The sequence below is a fragment of the Lissotriton helveticus genome, chromosome 12 (assembly GCF_964261635.1).
Source record: "Lissotriton helveticus chromosome 12, aLisHel1.1, whole genome shotgun sequence".
NCBI lineage: Eukaryota > Metazoa > Chordata > Amphibia > Caudata > Salamandridae > Lissotriton > Lissotriton helveticus.
In genome coordinates this window covers 834,252,091-834,276,291 of record NC_136073.1, presented here as the reverse complement: position 1 = coordinate 834,276,291, position 24,201 = coordinate 834,252,091, and the positions used below count along the sequence as shown (strand labels likewise).

At 44.5% G+C, this 24,201-nt stretch overlaps 1 protein-coding gene across 1 annotated transcript in view; it reads right to left on the bottom strand.

Moving 5' to 3' along the window:
* LOC144798365 (C-type lectin domain family 4 member E-like) overlaps window positions 1–24,201 on the bottom strand; it is a 51,412-nt gene that overhangs the window by 10,027 nt on the left and 17,184 nt on the right. The window contains exons 3-5 of the mRNA XM_078669201.1: window positions 23,270–23,386; window positions 22,544–22,666; window positions 5,180–5,331 (exon numbers count right to left, since the gene is read on the bottom strand). Coding sequence (XP_078525327.1) covers window positions 5,180–5,331; window positions 22,544–22,666; window positions 23,270–23,386 — 392 coding nt within the window. The remainder of the gene's footprint in view (window positions 1–5,179; window positions 5,332–22,543; window positions 22,667–23,269; window positions 23,387–24,201) is intronic.

The following is a 24,201-nucleotide window of genomic DNA, read 5'->3' as shown; positions in this document are numbered from 1 at the left end:
ATAAAATTTAGCCATGCTTGATCCTGGCGTTTGGCATTTAGACCCGCCACGTTCCAACTCATTATCTTACAGTGGTCAGTAGGTGGTTCTATATAAGCTAACGCGGACTCCTCTGCACATTCAGCTATTGGTTGTTGCAATACCTGGCCACTGCCCATAACTAGTGAGTCGAACACCTCCTCCAGTTCATTGACTACTTCAGGTTCGAGTCAATCGCAGGAATTTAAGTCTGACAAGGGAGCGAATCTATTGCCAATACCCACGCCCCACTCGAAAGGAGTAGCAGCCTGGGCCTGACCGAATGGTCCTGGGTTCCACAGGGGTTGAGGGGTTATTGGATGCACCGGGAACTGATCGTTACCCACCCATTGAGTAGGCCTAAAACCCCTGTTGTTATAGTCAAAGCCCCTCAAGCTAGGACCCCAAACATTCCCTCTTGGCTCTTGTGCCGGAAGTGGCCTGAAGTTTAGGTCGTTTGGGCGATAGGGTCTGCCTGGCTCCCTATAGGCTGTTAATTGGGACCAGTTGTTATGCTGTCGAAATCTAGGACCCCCTCCCCAACCATCGGCATTGGTAGATCTTTTATAGGTAGGAAGTTTAGGTAAGGTAGTAAACCTACTTTTGTCAAAGAAGAACTTGAGGGTGAGGGGAATTATGGAGCCACTACGTTTTTGGGGCGGGAAGATGTTATTTAAAATGTCTGGAAGGACCTCGGCATTGGCAAAATTTAAGATCACGCAATCCCCTTGAAACTTTTTGGCCTTATTACCGATCCATGGGACCCTCCTTGACATAACAATGTCCCCTGCCAACTTATCGAAACCCTGTTCTGTCATAAACATATTATTGGTTAGCCAATGTAGCGCTTTGTCTTTTAAGTCCTGATTGGACTCTACTTTGCCTTGAGTTAAGACTGGGACATTGGCCAACACCAAGACAACCGGCGAGGCTTCCAAGATAAATTGGGCAGAAATATCCACTTGGTGTGCATCCACTATAGCATCAGATGTACTAATACTAGGGACTGCGGTATCTACAACCTGACCCACTGCAGGTAATGGTGGTAGTGAGGGTAATGGTGGTGGTGAGGGTAAGGGTGATGAAGGCAGGAGTGACAGCCCTTGCTGAATGGGTTGCGAGCTACTCTCAATGGGGATGACTTCTGCATTTGTGGGTACTAAGTTTGTGACGAGGGAAGATAAATTTTCAACCTCGTCTACCAACTTACTATGTACCACACCTAACTTTTTTACCTCAGATGTTAACTTATCCAATTTCCCTATCATGGGTTTGATTATTGTCCTGATTTTAATGTCAATCATATCTTGGATTCTATTAAAGAGGTCCTCATCGATAGTATTTCTTGGCTCAGTATCAATGACAGGATCGAGCTGTTTTCTTGCTCGGGTCGGTGGTGGTGTGGCGGTCTTCTTCCTGCTAAGATGTTTGCCCCCCCGTTTCACTGTAGGTTTCCGACAAGCTCTGACAGCCCTTGTGGGAATTTGCGGAGAGTGAAGGACTACTACCGTTGCGTCTATCTGTTGATTTGGATCATTGATGGTATTATCTGATAAGTCAATCAGATCCTGTCTGTCTGATTGGAGGTCAGATTCAGCTTTATCCTCGGGATCCGGATCTTGGGACATCAGAGTTACCGGGGTCCCTGGGAGATTATCTGGCAATGGTTCAAATGTCTCAAAACTAAGGGCACTTGTCGATGGACTTGCTGACGGAAGAATAGGTGATTGACTCAGCCCCAAAGATTGCCTGCGCTTGTTGTTGATGTCGTTAACTACTTGCACAAGGTATGAATCTATAGTGTTCACAGACTCCGCTGGGACGGGGGCCAATTTTTTCCCCATGCTTGGGATAATAGCCGAGTGTAAAACGGAAACCCTGTCGTCAGAACAAGCCAAATAGATGATAGAATAGATGTACTGCGGAAAATGATGGTATGATTACAATACACGTAGCAGTTGTGCGTACAAAACGAAAAACCTAGAAAGTCACAGAGAAAACAGTACCTTACTTTGCGGTGAAGATGTCGAGGGAATGGCCTAGCCTGGCCTTTTCGTGCCTCTGAGGGCCACAGAGGGCCCGCCCTTTGCCCGGGCTTAGCCCCGGGCGTCCCGCTCGCGTCCCGCGACGCTGGGGGCTTCCAACTAAGTAGCGCCCCTCCCGTCGCTTTTGCAGCGTCGGGGAACGCGCCGCCGCTATGCCCAATGGGAAGTGTAGTCCCTAGGCGGCGGCGCGACTGGTGGCAGGATTCCGGTGACGCTGGCTGGCTGGCTGGACCGCTGCTCCACTGCTCCGCTTCCTTAGAGCTCCCCAAGCGCTATCCTCACACTGCGCTACAAGGTAGGGCTCTGCTCGTCGTTCCCACTGCTTTATCGAAACTGCCACCTTCCTCGACGACTGGAAACACGCTGAGATCATGCCCCTGCTAAAGAAGCTGTCCTCTGACCTGACAGACCTCAAGAATTACAGACCCATCTCCCTCCTCCCCTTCCCAGCCAAGGTCATCGAGAAGGCCATCAACGCCCAAGTCTCTGAGTTAATCTAAATGAAATACGTCATGGACACCTCCTAATCAGGCTTCCGAAGCATCCACAGCACGGAGTCCGCACTCCTCACTGCCACCGACGACATCCACAGCCTCTTCGACCGGGAGTCCACAGCCTTCATCCTACTAGACCTCTCAGGAGCATTTGAAACTGTCTCCCACTGCACCCTAATCACAAGACTGAACAATGTGACAAGGCAGTGGACTGGATCCACTCCTTCCTCACCGGCCGAACACAGCAAGGTAGACTACCCCCTTTCCTCTCAGTACCCACAAAGATCAGCTGCAGAGTGCCCCAGGTTTCCACCCTGAGCCCCACCCTCTTCAACATCTGCATGGCCCCCCTCACAGCCATCGTCAGAGGCCATGGACTCAACATAGTCTCCGAAACTGACGACACCTAGCGGATCCTCTCCCTCACCAACGAACCCACAACTGCCAAAACCAACTTCCACAATGAAAGGAAGGCCGTCGTTACCAGGGTGAAAGACAACTGCCTCAAACTCAACTCAGACAAGAACAAAGTACTCATTGTGGCACCCACCCCTTCAGCCTGGCATGAGTCCTGGTGGCCTGCCACACTGGGAACCTCCCCACCCCCACTGACTACACACGCAACCGTGGCATCATACTGGACTCACACTGAACCGCCAAATCAATGCAGTTTCCTCCGCCTGCTTCCACACACTCTGCCTGCTCTGAAAGACATTCAGATGGATACCCAGAGAATCTAGAAAGATGGTCACCCACGCATTCATCAACAGCAAACTTGAGTACGGATACACACTGTACGCTGGCGTCACTCAGAAACAGCTCAAGAAACTATAGACCACTCAAAATGTCGCAGCCAGACTTGTCCTCGACATCCCCCAATGCAGCCATCAAGCACCACCTATGGCAACTCCACTGGCTCCCAGTCAACATGAGAATCACCTTCAAGCTCCACACACATGCCTACAAAGCTCTCCAAGACGAAGGGCCAGCATATCTGAACCACCGCCTCACATTCCACACACCCGCCAGACAACTTCGCTCTGCCCAACTCGCCCTAGCCTTCTCCCCCAGGATCCACAACACCAAAACTGGTGGAAGGCCTTTCTCCTATCTTGCCACCAAGACCTGGAACATCCTGCACCTCCACCTCAGGCAATCAGCGTTGCTGACCCAATTCAACATCTGGCTCTTCGAATGATCTCCTACCAACATGGACCAGCAGCCCACCCCCCACGCCTTGAGACCCTCACGGGTGAGTAGCCAAGTTTTACAGGTTCTTTGAGAGCTAGCTGGCAATCTACAAGTGAGATAGTACATGACCCCTGATGAAAGGCTGCTCCTTCACATAAGTATGATACCGCCATTGCGTCTTTCATCTCCAATAGTCCTACGGACAGTTGTTGCTGAAGTAGGGTTCACATCTGCATCAGAATTTAGGATACCTGGCAGAGGAGCAGTGGGTGTCAGTTGATGAAAAATATCCTGGCAGCTGTCTCATTGGAGCCCATCGCCACTGCATTACACTTACACTCAATGAAATCCTCTCCATGAATGCACAATAATAAAAATCGTTTTACTGATCTGTGTAAACAAGGCTTGCAGAGCTGTATTCACTTCTGTACATATTACGTTTGTGAATGATGCATGTGTTGTTGTCTGAACTATACCTAGCATTAATCGAATAATAGAAAATCATGTTAATTACACATCTCAGAAATTACATATATGTACAGAGAAGTGATATATAAAACAGTTTCTATACATGCAAGAGAGAAGCTTGATCTTGTTTTGCTGGCTACACATCTTATGTACTGGAGTGAAACCTGCACTATGGCCTCTTGACCGAGTATTTTTAGCAAAGGGACCAGTTATATCCTGCTGCTGCCTATACTCTGGGCCACCAGAATTATGCAATTCTGCACCCATGGCAGTTTTTGAATAATACTTGATTTGCCTGGATTTGCCACATAATCCATCTGCTTATGCAAAATCTGCAGACTTGAACAAAAAAATGTAAGCTAGCTCAAATAGATCAAAATGCAGCAACACAGCTTCCCATGCAGTGGAAGGCCCTTTGCAAAGACTGACTAGTCATTGTTAGGTTCCCTTTTGCTTGATGTTAAAATTGTGTTAATGAGGTGAACTAATTTCCCAAACAGTGCTATCGTGTACAAAATGACAAAGTAAATAATACTATCACAAACTGTGCTGCATTATGCCACATAAAGTTCCTTGCCACATAATGTTGTCCTTCCCTGTGGCATAATTGAAGTGGCCCTGCCTATATTGTACCTGTATAACGTCAAAGCAATTGGCTAGGTCAATTGTTCTTTTTTTATATTTCACTCCCATAACCTTGCCTCAATCATCTCTGACCACTAATAGATCTGAGGACTTCTATTCCAACAGTGTGTGCATGTGTATGGCTACATAGATAGACACATAGCTGATAGAGAAATATATAGAATGACAATTGATCTATACATTGATATTGACTGAAAAATCAATTTTGAATATAACTAAGGTTACAATTCTGCAGATTACAATACTTTGATTTGAAATACACCAGGGAAGATGCTTCATAGCAATCACGTCAACGCATTCAACAAATCCTTAACTTACCTGCTCCTCCCGGTCAGCGATGATGACCAGATCTGCCTGACTTGACTGGCAGATGGATCTGCTTACTTCCCGTGACAGTGGGGTTTGAGAAAAAAAAAAGCATTTTTCATTGTGCAGCTGCCAATTTATGGGACAATCCTTGTAGAAGAACTCTGAAAGAGAAAGGACAGTCCATGGAGTAAGAACACATAGTGAGAACCAGCAAGGACCCATCTGTTGGGTCAGAAGTGAAGCCTCAAGGTGCTCTAAATAGGGGTTCAAACCACATTGTCTTTCGGATGGGACGTCCCTAGTGCCCTCGGCTTAAGCAATGCAGCTTCTAAAATCATCATCCACTGGACTGGATGCAGTTCTTTCTAAAATGGCCCCACAAGTTTAGCTGTCTGTCCCTGCATAACTGGTTTAGGTTTTTAAGACTGAGTCTGCGCAGAATGCCATCTAACATAGCCAAAGCTCCCTCCTCCTATCTCCCGGTACTTAGCAAAAACAACATAAACAGCTACCATGAGCTTTGTCTAACCCACGCCTCCTTAAACAAAGACATCACAAGGCCCATCCCAACCAAACCTAAAGTTAATCAAGGTAGCAGTGAAAACAATCATCCCTTCTGGGGCCCACCTTTTGCCAAAATTATAGGGTGTGCAGGGAAATAATTAACCCAATAAGTTAAAGGAATGGAACACAGAACAAATATCATTTGGGTTTCAAACCAAGGCCCTCTGTTGAAGGCCTGTGTGAAACATAATTGATGATGTCTATCAAATGCAGGGAAAAGGTAAAGCAAATCTTCTAATCCTATAGGACATCTCAGCCGCAGTTGATGGAGCAAATTGCTTCTTAGCTCAATAGCCTTCTATTTCAGTACTGCAGAAACAGTGCAAAAATGGTTTGGATGGTAACTGGAATGATTAGAGTACATTACGACTTTCCTTGGTGTTTTATAATAACAATACGCTGACGATACACCAATATATGTAATAGTCAATGAGTTATCTATCAACTACGTTAATAAGTGCATATCTAAAATAAAAACTGGATGTCCAGTCAGCAACTCAAGCTAAACCAAAATAAGACAGTGTTAGTATTCATCACTCGTTGCCCAAGCAGTAAATCCGCAGAGTAGTTACAATTCAAAGTACTTGAATCTGGCCCATGTTCAAACAGTGCACAAGGCAAAATCACTACCCTAGGAAGCAAACTCAACTTACATTTACAGATCACATTTAAGGCAAAATATCCAAACTACCAACTAAAACTCTTGTATACCATCTGGAATTTTTATACTTGCTAAATATCTGAAACAGGGTGCACAAGCACTCATTATATAATGACTGGAATACAGAAGAGCCGTCCTTCAAGGGTAGGCTTCAATTACGACAGCCCTTCTAAAATGTATTGCACCCACTGCCGTGAGACTGATTTGCGACACACTACAACGAATGAACATACTATGCTACCACTAATAACTCTTAAATGGCTCCCTCTCCAATATTGATGCACACTTAGAGCAGTCAATTTTAAAGGATTGAAATGTAACACAGCACACTGCTGGGGAAAGAAACTTAAAACATAGGGGAAGCACAAACATAGCTGTAGAACAAATAATCTCCTCAATACAAAATGATGCTATAATACGTCAACTTTTTCCCTCTTTCTTTTCTATCTGCTCCCAAAATATAGCAGAGGTCATATCCACTTATGAACATCTCCATCACTTGTCAAATCCTGGAAACCAAACTAATGCCCTTGGCCTTGTTTTAGTCTAGAAAATATATTGGTGCCCTTCACAGCCAGATGCTGTTACTTCTTAGTACAAACCATCTTTCAGTGGCACACACTTGGTTCTGCCAAGGGCCTGAAGAGATATTTGTATTTCACTATATTTGTGTCAATGTGCATCTAGGACATTTTTCCAACAAGACAATGTACAGGACATTTTTTAAACAGTTTGATTTCTGTGAAGTAGTAGCTTTCTGAAGACATTCATCTTTAAGGATGGCATTTTAAACTTACTCCATGCTCAAACCCTGCATGATTCCTGGACTATCCAAAAGATAGGTCATTCTTTTGTATATGCTGCTCTCTGTGTTCATTGGCATACCGCAGTGCAAAAGCAGGTAAGAAGTGGAGTTCCGGCCCTCAAAAAATATTGGCTAAGCTGAAGAGCCTACTATTTAATATGCGGTACAGGCTTAAGCACAGTTCCCCGGGAGCTATAGGATCAGTGATTTGTGAAGGTATTCACAGATAAATACACAGGAAAATCTTGGCATCCCCATTTGATTTCAAGGGCATCTCTTTCAATATGTAAATACCTAGATGCTATGTACAAATGTGGCCTGACTGCCATATGCAATAAAAGGCTACAACACATTTACTGTTCCTCTAATAGCACCAACTACCAGTTCTGTGGCTTTAGCGGGATCAAAATAATGCAGTACTGTGTCCTGTAGAAAGCTTTGTTAGTATCTTCGAATGTCTGAGTTGATTTACCTTTGTTAGGCCACATAGTGCCATTGTGATATTGGCTAAGTTAGAAATAAATCTACAACTATTTAGAGCTGTACGAAATTTACATAATACATTTTTGTGTAATTATGCTAAATCTTGGAACAATTATGTAAAATTATGCGTAATTACATAACATGCAAATTTGTTATTTAGTGATTTTCTTTTATCACAAAACTTGTTCTGGTGTCTATTTTTGCTGCGAGGACACACTTTAAGCCTAAAAAAAGCACAAAAACAATATTGTTGCGACCAACAGTCGCTCGTGTTCTAATTCTAGTCGTTTCAGTTCTAGTTGTTCATGGTGTTCCTACATCCTACCCTATAATTCTCTGCAAATAGAGGACTGATTACATAACGTGGCATAATTATATAATTGCAGGTATTTTGCATAACAATCTTAATGGAAATGCATGAAATTAATTGAATCAAACCAGTGTAAATTACATTTCATCTGGGCCTAATCTCTGTGTCTAGAAACATTTTGTTTTGAAGCATTCTGAGGTGACTATGCCATCTTGATATTTGAATAATCTGTGGAATCAATTCTATACAAAAATTAAGAGCTATCTTATATGAACAACCATTTCTTCTTGTGAAGGACCAATCCACACTCAAATACTCCTTGAGGGACCCTTGGAGTTCTTGCATTTCTGTGGTTTACACAATGATATCATCACTGACATTCCTAACTCCAGTGAATCCTGCTAGAGTTTCCCAAAGGAGGTTCTTTAGGTTCAGCTCTCAAAAGCAGATCAGCCAAAATGTTGTCTATTGTGCAAGTCAAGTCCTCTAAGTTAGGGTTGAGAGGGAAGTCTCACATCCTTGCATATTCTAATAGCTGCCCCCTGTTTTGATTTTGTGGAAACAATCATTGCGGACACTGTGAGTGTCGGACCTGTCACTTTCTTTAAGACTGTGTCCTTCTGAAGTATACAGAATTTTGTTTCTACATATGAGCGGATATGAAAAAATTGCACTACATGTGCTGGTGGCACCAGCTTGATCCCATCAAAGTAATACAAGAGGGGAGTGAAGAGGTAATGCTCAAAAGAGCAGAAGAGGTGGATACGTCCTCCTCAAGTTATATTGTCTAAAAACAAAGGGATCCACGCTTATGGGAAAGTATAGAAGTGTTCCTTCACACTACATGTGTCACCTACAATGGTGGAAAACAAACAGCTTTGTTTAAATACCCCTCATCCACCAAAAGGACCCTTGGTGGCATTCTTCATCATCGGGGTCTTCACACCCCGCTGCGGGATGGGGCGTGCTGCCACCTACAACTATGTGGGAGAACTGGTTATGAAAAAGAATACTATGTGTGGTGTAGGAGTGTGAGTGGAAGGCCAGAAGTGTGTAAATGGTGAAAAATAAAAGAATACATGGCTCCGTAGAAAAAATAAATTTTAATGTTCCTTTGAGCTGGTATCGTTAAAAGTGGTCAATGAGATGGAGATACTATGCTTTAATGAGCAGTGTTTCCTGTGTCAACATGTTTCGAATCCCTCCCCTGGCTTCTCATCAGGACCTAGAAGAGATCCCTTCTACACTCAAATCAAAACAACTGTGCATTTACATATAATCCTAACTAAGTGGTGCACATACATTTTACATGCACAGTATACAAAACCCCAGTAGGTATATTGCTGAATGGGTTTCTTATATCCCCCAGATAATTCCCCATGAGCCTTCAAAACAGGAGGGAAAGGGTACCTATAGTTACACAAATATCAATGTTACCTCCTCACCAGGATACTGCCTTGCCGCGGCTTGATAGTTGGGTCACTGTGCTGTTTCCGTGGTCTGGTGTTATGAGACCCCGGCCCATAAATATATGTTTAAACTCCTTTAGGATATTTTCGACTCCAAGTGTGTTTACGCTTCTTGCAAAGTAAATCATCTCAAAGTCTTCCATCGATTAACAGCCTAGCAATGTTCCAATACCTTTCTATGTGTAATCAGATTTAGTTTGCACTTTCTTTTCTTCATGTTAAAGAATGGTTTGAAGAGTGGTAGCAGTTGGAGACCACGATAACTGTTAGGTGCTCATGCAGGTATTTGTTCCCATTAACGTGTGCATTGGCCCTGGAGCATATTCATAGCAACCAGACATGCTTCAGTGTTAATCCAAGTTGTTATTGGCAAGATTAGGACCATAACACCACTCTTGGGTTGAATCTTCTCAGCTTGACTGTGTGGTGTATGAAGTATCGTATGAACACTTCCTCATTTTCCATAGTTGGAGACTGTGAGACTTGGCCCTTTCCCCAAAATTTTTCGCCTTTTTATTTCCCTTTTAAATCAGAATGCCCTCATGGTAACAACAATGTATAGGCCTTGTGTAGTGAGGAAAGCCCTGTGTACTGTGAAACTGATGTTAAGATGCAGGTGTCTTATACCCCTAACATGGCTGCCACTGACCACTGCTGCTGCAGCGGGGTTTAGTGGGCGCATTCTAGTGGCTAGGGCCTGGCTGGAACCCTCCAAACAATGTATCAACTTAGCCTGCCAGCCTGCCCACAGGTAGAATGGTGGAACCTCCTAGAACCCCCTGGAACCTTCTGGAACAGGTGAGGTGACACCAACTGCCACTGCCAACTGTCAACTGGCACTGTATAAGGAAAGGAAGGTAAACTTTCCTGTCAGAGGGACTAAGGGGAGACCTGGGGAAGTACCTACGCAGGAGGATAGGCAGTGGGGGTCAGGGCAGGGTCTTATGATGCTGGAATGACAGGGCCTAGTGTGCTGCTTTACAAGTATTGAGGCATCCTGTACCCCCCCCACTGACCTAACCCCGCGGCAGGGAACCCCCAGGGACCACTTGAAGGGATTGGCTGAGAAGAACTTGGAACACCAGCCACCAAACTATTCCCTCCTTCAAGGAACAAGAAACTAAGCTTCTATTTACAAGGGCGCAAGAAACATCACGCCAAGAAGAAACTAAGCTTCTATTTACAAGGGCGCAAGAAACCTAAAGCGCTAAGAAGAAATTAAATCATCACAGGACTTTTGAAGAAGCAAACAGGTATTGGCGCGGTACTGACCCTGCGTTTCCTGATGTCACCTGGGGTCTCCCTTGCTAACCTGCTACTGGGGTGTCACCTGTCCTGTATATCTAGCGCTGCACTTGCTGACCCTGTGAAGAGCGTTGAAGTAATGGAGGGGGTTGCTGCCTTCTGAAGCGCTATATTTGCCTGAACTGCAGCACCCTGAACTGAATGTTATTAGACCTGCTGGTCTTGCCCCCACCTCGTGTGGGCCAAAGCGCTATAGCCCTGCACCCTGCTGTCTGTGAAGCGCTAGAATCCTGGGCGTGATTCCTGCCTGAAGCGCTATATTCTGTGGTGCCCTTCAGCAGCGCTACCTGGAATGAACTGTCTGCCGAGCGCTACCTCTGCTGTGAATTGCCTGCTATATCGTAGCGCTGTGAATCCTGAAAAGTGCTATCCCCCCTGAAGCGCTGTGTCACCAAGAACTTCTGTGGCTCTAGAAGTTGCTGCCTTCTGAAGCGCTGACTCCCTGCTCCCCCAACGCTCCTTTGCTGTCCCTGTGAAGAGTGCTGAGATACTGAAGGGGGTTGCTGCCTTGTGAAGTGCTGTACCTGCACGGTGCTATTATCTAAACCTGATTGCCTGCTGAAGCGCTGTCCCCAGCATTGCCTGTGGCCAAGCGCTGTCATGTGAGGAACTGAGGTAGTGCCCAGGGAAGCGCTGTAATTTCACTCCAAGCGCTTTCTTGAATGTCCCATAGAAGCGCTGTAATTGTGCCTCCAAGCGCTCTCTTGTAGGCCCAGAGAAACGCTGTATTTTTGACCTTAAGTGCCCACCTGTTGGCCCCTATGTGCCTCTAGTGACGTGGAGGCCATTAAGTTACTGTTTATGCCTGAGGACAGGCTTGCCATTCATTAACTGTTTGGGCCCTGGTTCCGGTGTAGGCCTAAAGACATACTGAGTTCACCTGCGATGGCTTAGCCCTGCATAGGGGAGTCCAAGGCATAGTAAAATGCTCATTGAGAATGCTTTACTGAATTGCTTATTGAAATGTTCACCTTAATTAACAGAAATGTTTTACTAATCTAAAGCAAGGCCTGTGCTTGCTTAATGAGATGTTGCTCTCTAGCAATGAGTAATGTTCTATTTATAAGTTACTTAATGAAATGCCTATGCCTGATTCCTTCCCTGTAATGTTTACTCCTGATTAGGGGGATGTTACCTATGATTGGGGAAGAGTTTTGAAGTGGTTATTCCTGCTTGGAACCAGGATTATTCTGAACTATAGAAGTTTTATTACACCCCTGCCCCAGTGTTATAACCTCTACTTATTTACAGGATTACTCTTGGGTGCTGAGAGGTTTATGCCTGCTTAATGCAGGAATTAGAATGTTGATCCTGGCCTGGGGGTGGAAACGCCAACAGCTGCATAATGAACTGTGTCTGCTGACTAATGAAACATTTATTCATGTTGGTTGAAAGGTGGAGCACATGCCCACAGTTATGGAGTGAGGTGCTCCTTGCTTTAACCCCTTAAGTGCTGCCGTCGGCCAACGGTCGTCACGGGCACTACCTCCCCAGTGCTGCGCACGACCGTTGGACGTCCAGTTCAGCACCGGATAATGGACAGCGCAGCACTGGGGAGGTTTGTTTACTAGCTTTAAAGGGGTTAAAAGAAATGTTTACATTTACTAAAAGACTTTACATGCATAAACCAAGTCTTCTAAGCTCAGGCTTGCCTGTTAAAAATGGTTATCTCTGCCTTGAAGAGTTGTTAACTGTTGATTGCTGAGTAGGGGAACGTTAATGCTATAAGGATATAGTTACACTGCCTAATGAGATGTTTTATCCGCAGTGGCGTGTTTTTATTCCTGCCATAGGAGTTTCATTCCTGCCTAAGGAAATGGTTAATGAAATGTTTTACCCTCAGTGAAGTGTTTTACTTCTGCTAAACTGATTATCTCTATTGCAGGAAATGTTTTACCTGTAAGCTCCTGATTAATAGGGGGAAGGCCCTGCCTGTTCAGGCATCAGGTAATAGGATGGTGTGTGATGCCTAAAGAAATACTTTATGCCTAATGAAAGGTGTTGACCTCATTTGAGGCAATGTTTACTCCTGCCCAGGGAAGGGTCTCATACCCCTGCTATAACAGAGATCTACTTACACCTGCTCAATGTAGGGATTTCTACTTCCCTGATGGAATGTTGGTGTAGCCCTGATACAGTTAAACCTGCACAAGGGGATGGTTACCTAGATTGCAATGTTTTCTCCTAGTTAGTGCTGGCTAATGCAATGGTTAGCTGGGCCCAATGAGAAGTTCTCCCAAAGGGATGCCCAACCTTGTTATATGGAATAATTATTCTTAATGAAATGTTTAATTCCTATTACAGGAGGAGAGTTACGTCCACATACTTTTGTGGCAAATGAAATGTTTCATATTTAAGGAAATGTTTGAACTACACTTAACGAATTGTTTATTCCTACAGCGGGGAGATGTTTCTGTTATGGAACTGTCCCTTTGTTTACCTGAGGAAATGGATATTGATGCTTAATGCAGTGTTGTTCTTATGACTTTGAGATGTATTCCTTTCAGGTACTGACCAAGAAGCAAGGCGTAGGTCGGGCCTGTGTCCCACTAAAAATGTATTTAACTATTTATTGATCCAATATTTAATATTTATTGCAGAACGGATATTTATTCATCTAATATTGATCGCAAGTTTTGAGACACATGTATTTTAAATGAATTTATGATTTCCCTGATCCTGCTCTATCTATCTGATTATTTATCTTAATACAAATCACTTGTTTTTATACAAGCTCTGGAGTGGAGTCATTTATTGCGTGCCCAGGTTTCTGTCTCAGTGTGAGTGTGTGCTGCATGATCGCTTAACACATGTGCTTTCGGATGCCTACCCGCTCGTGCCATGCTACCCTAGGGGACTGGTGACCCCAGTTCCAACATATTGGTCTCGAGCGGTGGGATCCAGGACCTGTGACCATGCAGCACCCTCCATTGGGACAGGGTGCACAGCAATTGGGCTGCACAATTATTGTGTGTGCAAGCCTTAGGAATTGACCCCTCCACTGTCTAGCCTGTGAGTGTATCAGGGCCTGTTGGACCTCATTCTGTCACCCACATCCTAGAACCTTTTCCTGAATTATCTGAGTCCTCACCTGGCACTGGAGTGTTGTGTCAGGGGATGGGGGTGCCTGTTGGGCGGAGGGAAGAAGGAACTCCGTACCACTTTGGGGCACGGGTAGGAGCCCACCCAGAGGGGAGAGGGGATGGGGACAGGAGGGGCAGGTCACACCCAGGGAGGCGGTCACACCAGAGAACCTTGGAAGGGGGGGGTGTCGTCAAAGAGGTTAGAGCAGAAAAGGGAGAGTGTGAGCCTTGCAATGAAGGAAGGGAAGCTGGTGCACAGGCTTCAGCTGAACAGAGACAGAGCTGAAGACCTTGAAATCATGTGTGCCAGGTACTTCCATGGTGGCACCGGTCCAGCCACGGGGTTAAAGATCCTGGGTTGGGTGGCCAGGTTCAGGGGTTGCCTGACCTCGAGGGAGGAATCTCTGTATTCAGAGTTCCCCCGGTTGTGACTTCCAGGGGTACCTATCCGGGGAGGAGGGTGCAGAACCCTGGAAGGGGGTGCAGAGGGAGGAAGGACTCTCCTCTGGCACTGGTCCAGCCACGGGGTTAAAGATCCTGGGTTGGGTGGCCAGGTTCAGGGGTTGCCTGACCTGGCGGGAGGAATCTCTGTATTCAGAGTTCCCCCGGTTGTGACTTCCAGGGGTACCTATCCGGGGAGGAGGGTGCGGAACCCTGGAAGGGGGTGCAGAGGGAGGAAGGACTCTCCTCTGGCACCGGTCCAGCCACGGGGTTAAAGATCCTGGGTTGGGTGGCCAGGTTCAGGGGTTGCCTGACCTGGCGGGAGGAATCTCTGTATTCAGAGTTCCCCCGGTTGTGACTCTCAGGGGTACTACTCCAGGTGGGAGGGTGCGGAACCCTGGGAGGGGGTGCAGGGAGAGGTAGGTCTCGCCCCTGTCACCAATTCAACTTAAGGGTTTAGACCCTAGGTTGAGGAGGAGAGTGGAAAAAGGTACCACGGGCCTGGGGCGACTGCCCCCCACTCTGAGAGAGAGTAAGGGCCAGAGACATCTGGATTGGAGGTCTGTCCTGGCCGCATCCCACTAGGAACACCAGTGGGGTGGTTGGATTAGCGAGAATGTCATGGTGGTATTGGGCCTGCGTCCACCTTTTTCCGCCCCAAGCAGGGAAGCCCATCAAGGGAATGATCGGTCTACCCTGGCTTTTGGCTGGGGGGGAGATGTGTGAGACTTGGCCCTTTCCCCAAAATTTTTCGCCTTTTTATTTCCCTTTTAAATCAGAATGCCCTCATGGTAACAACAATGTATAGGCCTTGTGTAGTGAGGAAAGCCCTGTGTACTGTGAAACTGATGTTAAGATGCAGGTGTCTTATACCCCTAACATGGCTGCCACTGACCACTGCTGCTGCAGCGGGGTTTAGTGGGCGCATTCTAGTGGCTAGGACCTGGCTGGAACCCTCCAAACAATGTATCAACTTAGCCTGCCAGCCTGCCCACAGGTAGAATGGTGGAACCTCCTAGAACCCCCTGGAACCTTCTGGAACAGGTGAGGTGACACCAACTGCCACTGCCAACTGTCAACTGGCACTGTATAAGGAAAGGAAGGTAAACTTTCCTGTCAGAGGGACTAAGGGGAGACCTGGGGAAGTACCTACGCAGGAGGATAGGCAGTGGGGGTCAGGGCAGGGTCTTATGATGCTGGAATGACAGGGCCTAGTGTGCTGCTTTACAAGTATTGAGGCATCCTGTACCCCCCCCCCCCACTGACCTAACCCCGCGGCAGGGAACCCCCAGGGACCACTTGAAGGGATTGGCTGAGAAGAACTTGGAACACCAGCCACCAAACTATTCCCCCCTTCAAGGAACAAGAAACTAAGCTTCTATTTACAAGGGCGCAAGAAACATCACACCAAGAAGAAACTAAGCTTCTATTTACAAGGGCGCAAGAAACCTAAAGCGCTAAGAAGAAATTAAATCATCACAGGACTTTTGAAGAAGCAAACAGGTATTGGCGCGGTACTGACCCTGCGTTTCCTGATATCACCTGGGGTCTCCCTTGCTAACCTGCTACTGGGGTGTCACCTGTCCTGTATATCTAGCGCTGCACTTGCTGACCCTGTGAAGAGCGTTGAAGTAATGGAGGGGGTTGCTGCCTTCTGAAGCGCTATATTTGCCTGAACTGCAGCACCCTGAACTGAATGTTATTAGACCTGCTGGTCTTGCCCCCACCTCGTGTGGGCCAAAGCGCTATAGCCCTGCACCCTGCTGTCTGTGAAGCGCTAGAATCCTGGGCGTGATTCCTGCCTGAAGCGCTATATTCTGTGGTGCCCTTCAGCAGCGCTACCTGGAATGAACTGTCTGCCGAGCGCTACCTCTGCTGTGAATTGCCTGCTATATCGTAGCGCTGTGAATCCTGAAAAGTGCTATCCCCCCTGAAGCGCTGTGTCACCAAGAACTTCTGTGGCTCTAGAAGTTGCTGCCTTCTGAAGCGCTGACTCCCTGCTCCCCCAACGCTCCTTTGCTGTCCCTGTGAAGAGTGCTGAGGTACTGAAGGGGGTTGCTGCCTTGTGAAGTGCTGTACCTGCACGGTGCTATTATCTAAACCTGATTGCCTGCTGAAGCGCTGTCCCCAGCATTGCCTGTGGCCAAGCGCTGTCATGTGAGGAACTGAGGTAGTGCCCAGGGAAGCGCTGTAATTTCACTCCAAGCGCTTTCTTGAATGTCCCATAGAAGCGCTGTAATTGTGCCTCCAAGCGCTCTCTTGTAGGCCCAGAGAAACGCTGTATTTTTGACCTTAAGTGCCCACCTGTTGGCCCCTATGTGCCTCTAGTGACGTGGAGGCCATTAAGTTACTGTTTATGCCTGAGGACAAGCTTGCCATTCATTAACTGTTTGGGCCCTGGTTCCGGTGTAGGCCTAAAGACATACTGAGTTCACCTGCGATGGCTTAGCCCTGCATAGGGGAGTCCAAGGCATAGTAAAATGCTCATTGAGAATGCTTTACTGAATTGCTTATTGAAATGTTCACCTTAATTAACAGAAATGTTTTACTAATCTAAAGCAAGGCCTGTGCTTGCTTAATGAGATGTTGCTCTCTAGCAATGAGTAATGTTCTATTTATAAGTTACTTAATGAAATGCCTATGCCTGATTCCTTCCCTGTAATGTTTACTCCTGATTAGGGGGATGTTACCTATGATTGGGGAAGAGTTTTGAAGTGGTTATTCCTGCTTGGAACCAGGATTATTCTGAACTATAGAAGTTTTATTACACCCCTGCCCCAGTGTTATAACCTCTACTTATTTACAGGATTACTCTTGGGTGCTGAGAGGTTTATGCCTGCTTAATGCAGGAATTAGAATGTTGATCCTGGCCTGGGGGTGGAAACGCCAACAGCTGCATAATGAACTGTGTCTGCTGACTAATGAAACATTTATTCATGTTGGTTGAAAGGTGGAGCACATGCCCACAGTTATGGAGTGAGGTGCTCCTTGCTTTAAAAGAAATGTTTACATTTACTAAAAGACTTTACATGCATAAACCAAGTCTTCTAAGCTCAGGCTTGCCTGTTAAAAATGGTTATCTCTGCCTTGAAGAGTTGTTAACTGTTGATTGCTGAGTAGGGGAACGTTAATGCTATAAGGATATAGTTACACTGCCTAATGAGATGTTTTATCCGCAGTGGCGTGTTTTTATTCCTGCCATAGGAGTTTCATTCCTGCCTAAGGAAATGGTTAATGAAATGTTTTACCCTCAGTGAAGTGTTTTACTTCTGCTAAACTGATTATCTCTATTGCAGGAAATGTTTTACCTGTAAGCTCCTGATTAATAGGGGGAAGGCCCTGCCTGTTCAGGCATCAGGTAATAGGATGGTGTGTGATGCCTAAAGAAATACTTTATGCCTAATGAAAGGTGTTGACCTCATTTGAGGCAATGTTTACTCCTGCCCAGGGAAGGGTCTCATACCCCTGCTATAACAGAGATCTACTTACACCTGCTCAATGTAGGGATTTCTACTTCCCTGATGGAATGTTGGTGTAGCCCTGATACAGTTAAACCTGCACAAGGGGATGGTTACCTAGATTGCAATGTTTTCTCCTAGTTAGTGCTGGCTAATGCAATGGTTAGCTGGGCCCAATGAGAAGTTCTCCCAAAGGGATGCCCAACCTTGTTATATGGAATAATTATTCTTAATGAAATGTTTAATTCCTATTACAGGAGGAGAGTTACGTCCACATACTTTTGTGGCAAATGAAATGTTTCATATTTAAGGAAATGTTTGAACTACACTTAACGAATTGTTTATTCCTACAGCGGGGAGATGTTTCTGTTATGGAACTGTCCCTTTGTTTACCTGAGGAAATGGATATTGATGCTTAATGCAGTGTTGTTCTTATGACTTTGAGATGTATTCCTTTCAGGTACTGACCAAGAAGCAAGGCGTAGGTCGGGCCTGTGTCCCACTAAAAATGTATTTAACTATTTATTGATCCAATATTTAATATTTATTGCAGAACGGATATTTATTCATCTAATATTGATCGCAAGTTTTGAGACACATGTATTTTAAATGAATTTATGATTTCCCTGATCCTGCTCTATCTATCTGATTATTTATCTTAATACAAATCACTTGTTTTTATACAAGCTCTGGAGTGGAGTCATTTATTGCGTGCCCAGGTTTCTGTCTCAGTGTGAGTGTGTGCTGCATGATCGCTTAACACATGTGCTTTCGGATGCCTACCCGCTCGTGCCATGCTACCCTAGGGGACTGGTGACCCCAGTTCCAACAGAGACACTATTGAATCTTGGCCCACTTGTACTCTTCCGTGGTCATGGCTCTTATTTTCTTCGTTTTCAGCCTCAGTTGACTGGAACAGGAGCAAAGCATACGAGGGCAAAACAGTTTTCATGACCTCAATGGAGCATGTTTTTTCCCTGGGCAAAAAATACTTGTAAGTAATGGGCCTGGGTTTCCTCTGAAGTATCCACGTGTTGTGTTTCCAAAGACACTTCAAGGCTTTTCATTAAATTGAGGTCTTAGAGGGTCTCTCATATAATGATTGTCAACAGTTTCATGTTTGCTAACTTGTGTACTTGTGGTACATCAGTACTGTTTTTGAGGACATCTTTGTAAGGGATGACTTCATTTTTGGGTCTCTGGCATTTCATTCTTCATGTCATCATAATCCTGATTTATTTGAGAGGTTATAAAGCAGACACCACAAGGTCACATTCTGCATCACCTGCTGCATTTGGGAGAATTGTAACCCAACAGATTATATATTTCTTCTCCTCTCCTGCAAAATGGAGCTAAAGTGATCTTTGTTTCCTTAATTGCCTCCTTCTTAATCACTTTAAAGTAATTATTTAATCTTCAAATTCATTTTTTTTACTGTAGACGTTCCAGGAGCTACCAGTTGACTGAAGGGTGGCCATGGTCTTAAGGCACCTCCTATGCAATGTTTAGTTGGCTAAGATATGTTCTCTCTAAGTCCTTTTGGACTGTGTTTTCTCCTTTCTTTTCATCTCCTTTTCTTATTGGTGTTTAGGAATATCTTACCTTCTTCTGTTTTGTCTTTCTTTCCGTTTCAAATCAATCAGCAACAAGTAGGTACTTTCCTGATTTAGTTCATGGTATATGTGTGCTTATATGTAAGTTCAGAATTGGTTCCTTTGCTTTCTAGTATCGATGGATTTCAGTTCATCACAGGGATGTCTCTTTTCCACATGAAAATTAATGGCAGAGTTATATTTTTTCCATTTAGTGTTAATAGCCTCTTTTTGCTTCGTATGGTTGGTGTGTGGAGGCATCACTTTGTGCAGCCATTAATGCAATTTATATTAACGGGTGGCAGTGCATGGGTTCTGCAGCCCTTCATTGCTGAAGGGTGGGCTGCTAAAAATAGAGACTGTGGATTTAACCCTGGGCGTAGTTTGCGAAGTAGCGCTACGCGTAGCTACGCAAAGTGCACTTCGCACTACGCGTAGCACTGAGCGAACTGCGTAGTACCCTATTCGCACTGTGCAAGATGCCGTTTTCAATGATTTCACAGTGCTGACAAGCATCCAGCACTGTGCAATCATTGAAAATGGCATCTTGCACAATGCGAGCTGTAGTTTTCTGCCACTCGAGTAGATTTTTACCCGAGCGGCAGCTTTCTCAACGCGGACTGGTAGTTTCTCATCGCGAGCGGTCGCGAGCATATGCGACCACTCGCAACGAGAAACCTGAACTCCCCGCGTTGAGAATCTCGCCGGGAGGTTTATTTTCCTCGCTCGCGATCGGCAACTTGATGTTGCTGATAGCGAATGAGGAAAAAGTCTCGCCGGGATGTCATTTTGCTTGCTCGCGGTCGCCAACTTGACGTTGTGGACCGCGAGCAAGCAAACAATGACGGCTGCACTACGCTATGCTACGCATGTTTGCACTGTGCTACGCGAAATTTGCATAGTGCGAAGTAGCAGAAAGTTTGCAAACTACGCGAGCGTAGCGTAGTGCTTTGCCCAGGGTTAATTTAAATTGTTACTTGTCACAGAGTTTTAGCTCAAGCGCCAGACCACTCCTTTTGTTTTTCTTGAACACTACACCCATCTATCATGCGTGTTAGTGCTGTAGTGGAGTCTGCAATCAGATGCTAAGGCCCTGATTAACTACCAATTTTCGTCATGGTTGTACCACTTTTTTGAAGCAGCCACATCACAAATGTTATCTGGTATTTGCCAAGCCGCATAAGGGGCATCTTGCATAACCTTGCGTGGCTTGGCAATGAAAGTGTAATGCACCATAGCTTCTTGCCTGGGAGGCATTCCATGGATGGAGCATGGGCGTTCCCATGCATCCACGCATGGATTTTGGGACATTTCCAGATTTACCAAAGCTAGTTAACCTGGAAATGCATCAAATGATACCCCTTCCCCAGTGAGGCATAACGAGGAGAAAAATCTTTGGCGCAAGGCAGCACGCAGGGGGTGAGCGTAAGTGGGGAGCTGAACAGTGCCATATGTTAGTAAATATGGCACTGTGCAGCTCTCTCCATTTGACGCAACACAGAGCAGCAAGTTGTCTTGCTGCGTTGTGTTGCGCCAAATGTTAGCAAGTCTGAGCCTAAATGTTTAACTTTACCCTGCTAGAAGTAACATTATGAATGCAGAATTTTGATCTTTAATGACCTTGTATTGTCATGATGAATGCCAGAGCATATCACCTTGGGGCTGATATAATCCAGTCCATCTTACAGCATTCGTTTTGAGAACACTTACTTAGTAGTAGGGTCATCACCCTAATTGCAAAAGAAATTGTAGATCACATATGGTTTGTTCATAAGTTTGAATCTTTTTTGTGGGTGGACAATTTATAAATCAAAGTGCCTTAACCCTCTTATGCATATGTTCACCAATGGAGGCAGAAGTAAGATTGCTGCTCGACAATCGTGTCCGTGTTAATATAAATTTAGTGTAGTAACATTTGTTGGGATGTGTAATGTCAACGTCAATTGTTAGTCTCAACTTTCCATTCAGACTACCTACAAAAAAAGATGAATAAAGAACATGCATTGTTAAGGTGGTGGAGCCGGTGAGGTTTTTCAAGAAATGTGTGTGTCATAAGAGTGGTGTGAAGAGGTTTGGGACAGGATAGGGTCTTCAGTCAAGCTTCTAAAATCACTGTGGATGTGTGACCAATGAAAAATTCTTGCAGCCTGAAATACAGCTGTTTGTACTGGTGGCGGTTGCACTTTCCCTGTAGTTTGGGGTTTGGGATACTCTAAAGTCATGCTTCCAACAGATGTGATAGACTTTCTGCCATAAAGAGCACACAGACAATGGCTTGATATAGGAATACATCTGGTTGGCCCTGGATTTTCTCTGAGTCATTCTTCTGCATCACCAGATAGCTCTGCATTAAGGCTTAACTGTAGATGTCATTAATAAACAAATTAAAAAAAGGAGGACAGAATTCCGACATTTCCCAAACTTGACATTAATGGAAAACATTGGCCAGTCCAGCATGTACCAAAACTACACAAGCTCGAGTCACCCATATTTACTGTAGATTTGAGTTTCGCTGTACGGCCTCTATTTTTACAGGTCAGAAGAGGTGCAGTGCAGCGCGGGTCTGACTGAGAGTCCCTAAAGCGTGGAGTATTTTCCAATTTGCTGTCACTATGAACATTTCCTATAACAAATCAAGGCTAACTACAGTTGACATTGCTGCACTGGAGTAACATGCAACATCATCCTTTAGGTAACAACACCATTTTGTGGCCGTATAGATATGGTTAAAATATCGACTTACATATCTATCCCAATCATAATGCCGAATTCCAACATACCATCTCAGAAGAGTTAATAAAAGAAGATGTACACTAAAATTTAACATATTTCTAGAGTCAATGTTATGTCCCAACACTTAATATTTTAATGTTTGTTAATGTGACATACAACCACTGTAGGGAAGTTCCAGTTGATTCTGCATCATTGGAACACATTTGTACTATTATTAGCAGTCTTGTTTTGTTTTGGTCTATTCATCTAGTGGAATATTGTTTGTTTCTTTTGGTGATTTTATGTATACAATTCCAAATGGTCACTTGCCTCAACTGAATCCACTATAACTAATAGTAGCTGGTATCCAGATGTAACCATTAGGGTAGGCCTTGGTTGCCATGTACAACTTTGGAATGACATGGTATATTTTGCAGCAAAATGTAATAAATGCAAGTGAAAGCCTGGGATGAGTAGGAGGAATACTCACGACTACAATTGGGAGCAGAAGATCTGTTCTTGCACCCAATGTACTTCAGCACCTTGGTTTGATTGAGTTGTAATTGTGCCATCTGATGTTCCAACTCTGGAAGCCTTGAGGATGCCTTGAAATCTACAAAGAATGAAAGTCATACTGTTATCTATGGATGATTCTTGGACCACGTCTGTTTAAACAAAATCACCGTATCAGTACACTCATGAAAAACTTAATTTGCACAGAACATTTTAATCATTGAATAACCGTGCCATTTTTCCCATTTATTTCCACTAACAACATCTTATATCACAGATCCTCTTTCTGAAAAAGGTAACTTGAAAACACATTGCTCCAATGCCTCATTAAATAAAAGTACTTTATTTTAAATATGAACAATGGACATTTCTAGCTCATATTAAAGTTAAAAAGAATTGAAGTCTCCTGTGCCACTCCATCATTGATACAAACCTGTAGGGAATTTGGGAACATAAAGAGAATTCATAATGGGAATCTTCTACATTTACCAGATGTAAAATGTTTAGGTGAGGTGGAATTGTTCATTTGAATATAAGTCGGCACATTTGTACTTGGGGAAAGGAGACAGTTCAACCTCTCAATGGTATGACCATGATTGAGAAAAATAACTTACACCATGCATCAAAAATACATTTCCGGTGATGTTGCCAGAAACAAGTCAGATCTATTGACTGGGATGATTAGAAAACACAAGGTACTTACAGAGCGCGATCAGAGCAATCAATCCTGCCAGGAGAAGGACAATCACCAACAATAGGGCTACCAAGATCTTTGGTGAATTCTTATTCTCACCCTGAGCCCTGGAGTCTGTCCTGGCACCTTGAAACCAAAGAACGACCATTAGTTTCAATGTTTGAATGTTAAGAGGTTGTCAATCATGTGTTTGAAAAGGTGCTCTGATTAAAACCCTGAAACCTAACACTTTCTCATGCAGTTCATCACATTTTTTCTCTTTTTTTCCAAGTCCTCCACATTTCACTACTCAAGCCTTCCTTTTCAATGACTTTTCCTTTATCCCACTTTCATATACCTCTACCTATTTTGTTTGAGAATTCTTACACTTCTGGTACTTCTTAACAGACATATGACACTGTTTCAAGCACTCTAATATCATTCTACAGGATCGGTTATATTGCCTACCACTAAATCATCAACGTGTGTGTATATTTACTAATCGTAACTCAACATCTGCTTGTTGACATTAGCATGTGATGCAGTGATTAAAGCATTGTGGTGGATGCAATATTTTTGTCACCCTATATAGAGCACACAATATAGTGCTGGTAGTATGCCTCTTTACCCCCTTATCTTGAGATTTGTTAACTATAGTAAACACTATACTCTATCTCTTCTAATGAAACTCAGTATTTTTAGTTAAAGACACATAATCTTTGACTCAATTTGGATTCCAATTACTAATGCATGAGGGTTTGAGTATCCAGAGCCAAGAAAACCCATTCAATTGCAAATGGGTTGCAGATTCAACTCCATTTACAATAGAAATTTGAGAACCATCCGCCCACCCAAAAGATTTAATGATTCATATATTTTTACTGTGAGAAACTGTTGTATTGAGAATGCCCACTAGGCCAATCCAGGCATATAAACAGGTTATACAAAATCCAACCTTACCT